At 36.1% G+C, this 8367-nt stretch overlaps 1 protein-coding gene across 2 annotated transcripts in view; it reads left to right on the forward strand.

The window, feature by feature from the left end:
* ASUN (asunder spermatogenesis regulator) overlaps positions 1–8367 on the forward strand; it is a 41958-nt gene that overhangs the window by 21763 nt on the left and 11828 nt on the right. Inside the window, exons 9-15 of one of the 2 annotated variants that reach the window (XM_004693197.1) lie at positions 850–939; positions 1117–1206; positions 2207–2385; positions 3338–3508; positions 3957–4111; positions 4658–4888; positions 6986–7125. In XM_004693197.1, coding sequence (XP_004693254.1) covers positions 850–939; positions 1117–1206; positions 2207–2385; positions 3338–3508; positions 3957–4111; positions 4658–4888; positions 6986–7125 — 1056 coding nt within the window. Of the gene's footprint in view, positions 1–849; positions 940–1098; positions 1207–2206; positions 2386–3337; positions 3509–3956; positions 4112–4657; positions 4889–6985; positions 7126–8367 lie in introns of both variants that reach the window. The other variant, XM_012732917.1, reaches the window with a different exon arrangement.

Here is an 8367-nt window from a genome sequence, read left to right on the forward strand (position 1 = left end):
TGTTTATTTTTTTTGGTTGCTGAGTAATATTCCATTGTGTATATGTACCACATCTTTTTAATCCAGCCACCCACTTTTGGGCATTTCCCACACCATTTTTTGATTCCATTTCCCTCTCTTCCCCCATAAAATGTATCTGGTATATATTAGTTCATTATTTTTTGTTTTTTCTTTATTACAATTGCTTTTGTTTTTCCCAGTCCCTTATGCTCCTGCTATGAGTGAAACCATCTGGTATTTTTCTTTTTCTTTCTGGTTTATTTTACTAAGCTCGATCCTTTCCAGCTCCATCCATGTTGTTGCAAAAGGGATAAGTGTATCTTTTTTGATTGTCACGTTGTGCATATGTACCACATCTTTTTAATCCAATCTTCTAGTTTTGGGTATTTGGGCTGATTCCATATCTTCCCTATTGTAAATAAACTGGCAATAAACTTGGGGGTGCATGTGTCCTCTTGAATCAGGAGGTAGATACCTAGGAGTGGGAGTGCTGGATCATATGGAAACTCCATAAAGCCATAATAATCAAAACTGGATGGTCCTGGGATGAGAACAGACACACAGAGCAGTGGATTCGAATAGAAAACCCAGATATAAGCCGACAGGTTTATAGACAGCTAAACTTTGACAAAAAAAAGCAAAGAATATGTAATGGAACAAAGAAAGTTTGTTCAAAAAATGTCGCTGGGAAAAACTGGACTGCAATATGTAATTGAATTTTTTTTCAGTGATTTTAAAGATGATCACCAAAAAATACTTTCTCTTTAGAGTTTAGACTTTTGGAATTCTTAGGTAAATACTTTGTGATCTACTTAGTTATATTGCTATTTATCTGACTTATTTTTAAAGGTGATACCCATCTAGGAGGCAGCAACAGAGAAGGCTCATTTAAAGAAACAATAACACTGAAGTGGTGCACACCCAGGACAAATAACATTGGTAGGTATTTTATAATTGAAGAGAAACAAACACAAAGGTTTCTAAAGTCATTAATTTGTTTTTGTTGAATGTTTGCTTTCCATTGTTTGGGTGCTCAGAGAGCAAGTTATTTTTCCTCTTTTAATTGTGTAAATATTCCTGTATATTCTTTCAAATCAGTTTTTTCTTCTATTTCAGAATTACATTATTGCACTGGCGCTTACCGAATTTCACCTGTAGATGTAAATAGTAGACCTTCCTCCTGCCTTACTAATTTTCTTCTAAATGGTAACTTTTATCATTTAATTATTCTGATATTATTACCAGTGAAAATCTAAACTCTAGAGTGCTTTCTTCAATAAAATCTAGCTATTTCATCCCCCCAAAACTGCTTTAATGTTACTTAGTCATAAATATCATTGGATAATTTACTGTTGTACCTAGGTGAATTTCAGTTAACTTATTTTTAATTATTTTTATCTTAAAATTTTGATCGTCATATAAGTTGAGTTTTTTGAAAGACAGATCATAGAGACCATTTTTACTGACCTTTTGAATTTTACAAAGTACATATGGATTTATTTCTCTTCAAATACTGTAACTTTATGAAAAATAAACACTGTTACTAGACTGCATTTACTAAACCTAAATTCAGATAGTTCCTCTGGTGATTCTTAGGAATTTAAATTTTGTAAATGGAATCCAGTTGACACAAAAGAAAGCTACCGAATTTAGGTGTGTGTCTGAATCACATGGTATAATATAGAAAGCATAGTGCTTATCATAATACTTGTTTCTCTGTCATACCAAGCACAATTTGATTATCAGGCTATATAAAGTCCAGATGAAGTTATCAGTCAATCACATGACATAAGTAGTTCCAGTAACAGTGGTGATCCGAGGTGGTGTGGAGGTGATTTGAGCCTGTGCTTTCTCTCTGTGTTTGATAGCTTTTATAATGTCAGGGTTTTCCAACAGTTGTCTCATTACTATTCTTGATGGTCGGGGGAAAATTTTATATGAAATTGTAACTGAGTGAAAAATATAATCAAACTTTTTTTTTTATATATAATCAAACATTTTACAAGAGCCAAGTATATTTATTTAGAAAACTGCAGTGACCAGGAGAAAGCTAAGGCTAAATGCTGACTTTCATGACTTGAACTGCATATATATTAAATTAGCAATGTTGCTTAAATATGAGAATTAATAAAGTGAAAAATCTACGCTTAAATTCTAAAGGAAGAAGATATGAACCTGTTTGAATTTCAATCTTGCTTTTTGACAGGTCGTTCTGTTTTATTGGAACAACCACGCAAGTCAGGTTCCAAAGTCATTAGTCATATGCTTAGTAGCCATGGAGGAGAGATTTTTTTGCACGTCCTTAGCAGTTCTCGATCCATTCTAGAAGATCCACCTTCAATTAGTGAAGGATGTGGAGGAAGAGTTACAGACTACCGGATTACAGTAAGACTATTTGAATTGTATATTTTGAGTCTGTCATCATTCAACAAGTAGTTATTGAGTATCATTCACTGCTGAGGTGTGTGACTAAAAGAGGTGTGTGACTAAAAGATTATTATTGTTTTGATCAGGCGAATATCCTACAGTGCTTGCCCAGATGAGCTATTTCTCACTATGTTGTAGTTTCCATTGCTCTTCAGAATATGTACTGAGATATTTCTGGAATGCATTGATACTTTGGAATTATGGGAAAAATGGAAATTGGCTTAAACAAGTATTTTAGGTAGAATTTTATTTCTAGTTTCAGTGGCAAAAATATTTGCATATTTGGGTTGCTGATACATTGAAATAATACTATTTTTTGTATTATTTTAAAAGTACATATAAGGACATTGTAACATTTTAGTAGAATTTTTCTCACTCTGACTTTAATCTTTCATAGCTTCACCCCTTTTTTACTCAGTGTTTCTTGGTTGTCTGCCTTTGAATTGGTTGTGAAATTATGTATGGTCGATTTACACAAATATATTTTGTAAGCTCTAAAGTGTTAATTACCTGTAACTACTTCAGTTAAAGATAAGCCACTGTAATATTTTGATGTTATGGCAAGGAAGTTTCGAAAGTAATCAAATTACTTTTCTAATATAATCATTGCATACTTTTATCTGTATATTATGGGAAAACATTAAATTACAGAAATGAAGGTAAATGAATGATCCTTAATTTTTTTAAGTAGAAAGAACCATGAGTGCATTTACGTTTGAGGCTTTCTTCATTTCCATATATGAAGAATAATAGGCTTATTGTTCAAAAAGAAGGGGGAAAGTTAGAGATGAGGGCTGTTAGAGTAAAAGCATGGCTAGTACAACAGGACATCAGGGGCAGACTTTACATGTGATCCATATTGAAGCAATAGAAAACAATTTCTAATTTTATCTTATTTGGTTATCATTAGGATTTTGGTGAATTTATGAGGGAAAACAGATTAACTCCTTTTCTAGACCCCAGATATAAAATCGATGGAAGTCTTGAGATCCCTTTGGAACGAGCAAAAGATCAGTTAGAAAAACATACCCGTTACTGGCCTATGATTATTTCACAAACCACCATTTTTAACATGCAAGCGGTAAGTGATAAATAATTTTCTTCTAGAGTTAAAGAATTAGTTATAGAAGATTGAACTGATGGCTATAGATCTCCCCATAGTGATGTTTAAAATCAGTTTCAACTCAGCCTAGATGCTTTATCTTGCTTTTTAATTTTTTAAAAAGATTTATTTATTTATTTATGCATATAAGAACTGGGGCAGAAGCCAGAGGTAGGGGGGTAAAAGGATTCACCAGAGACAGAATGGGGAGCAGAACAGGCAGAACTACTGAAAAACACTGCCGAGGAGAGCGTAGGTGAGACAGGAGAAGTCTCCTGAGCCATTTGGGTCACCTTCATGCCTGAGGATTGAACTTATGCTACAGTGGCCGCAGATAACCTGTGCCACCAGAAAGGCCCAAGCCCAGATGCATTAATGTTGATTTTCAAGTCAGATTTTCTTTTCTTTTTTTACAAAAACTTAACAGGTAGTTCCGCTAGCCAGTGTTATCGTGAAGGAAGCTTTGACTGAAGAAGATGTACTAAACTGTCAAAAAACAATATATAACTTAGTTGATATGGAAAGGAAAAATGATCCGCTCCCTATTTCCACAGTTGGTACAAGAGGAAAAGGCCCTAAAAGGTAGTGTTTTAAATTTTCTTTGTATATCATGTTTACTTGGTATATATTGTTTTTGTTTTTTTTTTTTTAAGATTTATTTATTTATTCATACAGAACTGGGGTACAGGCCAGAGATGTGGAGGGTGAGAGGATTCACCAGAGACAGAGTGGGGTACAGAACAGGCAGATCGATGAAGTACACTGCTGAGGGGAGCAGCGGGCGGGTCAGGAGAGGTCTGCCACGCCATGTGGTCACCTCCGGGGCAGGCGGGGGTCGAACTCATGCGGAAGTGGTTTAAGCTCCTTTGTGCTGTGCTTTAACCCGCTGCGCCACCAGGGAGGGCCCAGTATATATTGTTTTTTAAGCTAACTTATTCCATGTGTAAATTATTTGTTTATGAGATGAAAGAGACAGAATGGCAGAATTGGGTACAGGTTAACTTGGAATAGCAATACTAAATGTTGAGTAAGAGTGAAGAAGTCATGTTTAAGTATGTCCTTTATTTTGATAATACTTCAGTGATAATACTTCAGTAATTTTTCTAAGAACGTTATTTTAATCTTCAGAGACGAACAATATCGTATCATGTGGAATGAATTAGAAACCCTTGTCAGAGCCCACATCAACAACTCAGATAAACATCAGAAAGTTTTGGAATGTCTGATGGCCTGTAGGAGCAAACCTCCAGAAGAAGAAGAACGGAAGAAACGAGGAAGAAAGCGGGAGGACAAAGAGGACAAGTCAGAGAAAACAGTGAAAGATTATGAGCAAGAGAAATCCTGGCCAGATTCTGAGAGGTGCCTGGTTTATATTCACACAGCTCCTTGGTCCTTTTAGGCACATCACATTCTGCACATAGCACTTTCCAGTGTTCACACTGCTTTTAATGCTAGGTCACTTATGTGTATGTATTTTATAATTGCATCTTTTTAATCTAAAAGATCTTTATTGAGTTTAAAGAGAATATTTATATCCTTAAATTTTCATGCATTTATTTACTAAATGTGAATTATTTTAGTGATAGGTGAACAAATAGTGCTTAATTTTTTCCTAATGTCTGAAACTCATGTTTGGTGTCAGTATTTGCTTTGTACTATGACTTATCAAAGATGCCATTCCATTCCTTTGTTCAGTAAATATTTTTTGAAAGCTGATCTATAGCAGGCATTTGGCCTAAGATCCTTACTTGGAAGAATTTATAGTGTTGTGGTAGAGATGGGCACATAAGTAATTAATTAGAACAAAGTGTGGTAGATGCTGTTGTAAAAATACAGAGTGCTCTTGGGAGCTGTTAGGAAGGACACAGTCCTGATTTTGAAAAGCTTCCTCAATAGTATACTCTTATGTCTTAGTTTATATTTACATAGTGATTAAATTAGAGAAAACATGAAAAATATTAAAGACCTATCACATCAGCTCCTTTACTTCCTTGCCAGAAATCGTACCAAAAATAAAAGGTAAATTATTATAATGTTTTATATTCCATAAAAACATAACAGAGCTTATGATATAAAATTTCAAACATGTGACAGTTGAGCAAGTAGTTATCCTTTGTCTGCTTTCAAAAAATGATCAACATAGAGATTTTATTTTATACACATCTACATCCACTCCCCTCTGCATTCCCACCATTTACTTCCCACACAAGAGTGTTTTGAAACTAATTCTAGACATCACATTATTTCACCCATAAGTAGGTAATACACTTTTCATTCTTTGCCATCTTTCTTAGGGCTACTGAGCTTTTGAAACAAAGTGACTCTGTAAGAAAAGTAATCTCCCTCATATCCCACTGATCTTTAAGTACCTTTTGAAAGTGTTTCTTATGAAAAGAGTTCCTGATAAAATTCAAAAGTTAAGCTCCTGGGGCCCTCCCTGGTCACAGATTTAAGGGCAGCACTGCTAAAGCAAGTTTTAGCTGCTTTAGTACAAGTTCAATTCCCAGCAACAGAAGTGACCCACATGGTGTGGCAGACCTCTCCTGACCCTCCCACTGCTCCCCTCAGCAGTGTATTTAAGTGGATCTGCCTGTTCTGCTCCCCACTCTGTTTCTGTTGAATCCTCTCACTGCTGTACCTCTGGCCTGTACCCAGTTCTTACATGCATAAATAAGTAAATCTCTTTAAAAAAAGTTAAGATCCTGAATTGTGGAATATAAATACATTTTCACATAAACTAAAGGACAAAGGATAACAGGTAATAGATTTTTTTTTTAACGATTTATTTATTCATTAAATAACTGGGGTACAGGCCAGAGATGCGGAGGGTGAGAGGATTCACCAGAGACAGTGGGGAGCAGAACAGGTAGATCGACGAAGTACACTGCTGAGGGAAGCAGCGGGCGGGCCAGGAGAGGTCTGCCACGCCATGTGGTCACCTCCAGGGCAGGCAGGGATCGAATTCATGTGGAAGTGGCTTTAGCTTCTTAGTGCAGTGCTTTAACCCAATGCGCCACCAGGAAGGGCCCAGATTTTTTTTTTTTTTTTTTAAGATTTATTTATGCATACGGAACTGGAGCACAGACCAGAGGTGCAGGGGTGTGGTGAGAGGATTCACAGAGACAGAGTGGGGAGCAGAACCGGCAGATGGTTGAAGTACACTGCCGAGGGGAGCAGTGGGCAGACCAGGACAGGATTGCCACTCCATGTGGATCACCTTCAGGGCCAGGGATCCAACTCACACTGAAGTGGTTAGGGCCAGCTTCACAATGCTGTGCTCCAACCTGCTGCACCACCAGAGAGGTCCTATACATCATTTTAGATTGAGATATAGCTTCTGATTAGTTCTTAGGTTTAATTTGTAGAGCACCTGTTGTTTAAGATTTATTGACTATCTAGTTTAATTATTGCACATTAGATTTCTGAAGGCTTGAATATTAATTTTCCTTCTAAAAGATTAAAAGGTATCTTAGAACGTGGAAAAGAAGAATTGGCTGAGGCTGAGATTATAAAAGATTCACCTGATTCTCCAGAACCTCCAAATAAAAAGCCCCTTATTGACATGGATGAAACTCCACCAGTAGAGAAATCAAAAGGTAAGGCAGAATTGCAACTAAGTTGTTAAAAAATATTCCAATTTAGTTATGTTTTGGTACAGTGTACTGTCATATATGAAAGCACTACCACCAGGTCTTGGTATATTTAAGAAAGTCTTTGTTTATAGCCTCGGAAACTGCCAGCAGTATTTATATTTGATGAATGTATTTGTCAGCATTAAATTAAAAGTAGTTTCACATCTTCCTTAATGAAGCCTTTGTAAAATAAACACTTTTACTATGAAGTACTATACAATTTAATTGTAAATTTGAATCTCTTTTTGTTACTGGCACTATATTGTTGAAGACTCTTTTCTCTAAAGTCCTAATGGATTTAGGAAAGAATAGAATGTCCATTTTTTGAAATATTAAAATGTGCCAAATTATTTTGACTAAAAGTATTATGAATAATATTTTCACTGTAAAGGCTACTTTTATAAATTGGAAAGCTTAATTTCCTCTTGAAAGAATTCTAAACATCAAAGATAAGATTTGGGCATGGGAGCACCTGAAGACACTGAAGGCCTTTTTTATCCTGAAGGCACTTGATTTAGTCCTTAGTGAAAAATTGGGAATGCTTTCAAAGGACTGTGATCTGTTGACATCCACTATGTCTCTCACAGCACTAAGCCCTCAGAACTGTCCAGAATATATAGGCAGCTCACCCTGGGCTTGTTTGCCTTTCACATATTGTGTGGTGTTGGCATGCATTCTGCCCTTTACTGATTTCCTTTTTAATCCATAGGTCTTTTGTTTGTCTTTTAATACTCTTGTGCCATGAATTCATAGATAGTGGGTCCCAGCAGCTCAGGCTCCTTTCCATTGGCTCACCAGTGGAGAAATGGTTGGCACTTCAGATCAACCTAAATGCTTCTACTATGGCTTCCTTTTCTTTCTGATCATTCTTCACATGTTTCAGAACAACATCTCAGCTCTTAGAGTGTTTAATGTACGCGGTATGGACACTGATTCTCTAAGCAGGAATCCTGCCCTTTCCTTGTTTGCTTATAGACCTGCCAGCTGCAGGCTGTGGGTCACACTGTTGACTCTACTTCCCTTTCAGCATGGTGATATTCGTGTGACAGTCCTCTTTAACACTGCCTACTCCCTTGATGCCTACATCACCTTTCTTTCTTTCTTTTTTTATTTTATTTATTACAAAGTTTATTTTTACATCATTTTGCACATTTTTTTTTCCATCTCGATTGTAATCCCCGCAGGTTTCCCATCACTAAATCACCC

This window comes from Condylura cristata, unplaced genomic scaffold (assembly GCF_000260355.1).
Source record: "Condylura cristata isolate star-nosed mole 26May11 unplaced genomic scaffold, ConCri1.0 scaffold00036, whole genome shotgun sequence".
Taxonomy (NCBI): domain Eukaryota; kingdom Metazoa; phylum Chordata; class Mammalia; order Eulipotyphla; family Talpidae; genus Condylura; species Condylura cristata.